The following is a 765-nucleotide window of genomic DNA, read 5'->3' as shown; positions in this document are numbered from 1 at the left end:
GGCTGCAGGAGCAAGGAGGCGAAGGAACTGGCGAGGTGAGTTAAGGGCTCCAGGAAACCTTTTGGCCAAACGGAGTGAAGAAACCAGGGGGGCAGAAACATGGCCAGAAACAGGGCAGTCGGCGGGCGCCCTCAGGCCGGACCCCGGGCTGGCAGATATGAGGCCGGTCGCTAGGGGCGCCCTCGCGGGCCCGACACCAGGAGCACTATCCCGGGTGGCCGCTGGGGGGCGCCACGCAGGCCGGGACCTGGGGCATCTGCACACCAGAAGCCATTGCCCGCAGCCAGTGGGGGGCGCTGTCGCGAGAGGAGCTCTGAGGCACAGTCGCTGCTACCCCAGGATGGAGCCCTGGTGCCGGACACCTGCCCCCTCCGTGGACCAGGCCGTTCTGCTGCGGCTGCTGCTGCTGCTGCTGCTGAGGCCAGCAAGTGAGCCCGCCCTCCCGCCTCGTCCTCCCCCAGCCTCCCCAGCCCTGCTGTCCGCCGCTGACACGCCGCTGACCTTCTCTGTCCTTCCACAGGTTGCTTGAGCTCAACCGTTGCCCCCGGAGCACTGTCCTCAGCTGCTCCCACTAACCCTGGCACCCTCTGTGCGCCTGGTGCCGCCTGTCACTCAGGGGGGCCTCATGTCCCCCAGCAAACCCCCACCACTCAGATGCCTCTGACCTTGACCCAGATGTCACAGAGTCCTGTCTCTCAAGGCGGCATTAACTTACCTCCCAGAGGTGAGAACTGTGGACTCCATCGGGGCGGGGGCGCGGGGGGT

At 67.2% G+C, this 765-nt stretch overlaps 1 protein-coding gene across 1 annotated transcript in view; it reads left to right on the top strand.

Annotated features, from left to right (window-relative positions):
• The first annotated feature begins 340 nt into the window (after window positions 1-340).
• PRSS50 (serine protease 50) overlaps window positions 341-765 on the top strand; it is a 5,053-nt gene continuing 4,628 nt past the window's right edge. Inside the window, exons 1-2 of the mRNA XM_006914911.1 lie at window positions 341-428; window positions 521-724. Of these exons, the coding sequence (XP_006914973.1) occupies window positions 341-428; window positions 521-724 (292 nt within the window). The remainder of the gene's footprint in view (window positions 429-520; window positions 725-765) is intronic.

This window comes from Pteropus alecto, unplaced genomic scaffold (genome assembly GCF_000325575.1).
Source record: "Pteropus alecto unplaced genomic scaffold, ASM32557v1 scaffold156, whole genome shotgun sequence".
NCBI lineage: Eukaryota > Metazoa > Chordata > Mammalia > Chiroptera > Pteropodidae > Pteropus > Pteropus alecto.
The sequence above is the reverse complement of the archived record's forward strand: the minus strand, read 5'-3'. Positions and strand labels throughout refer to the sequence as shown.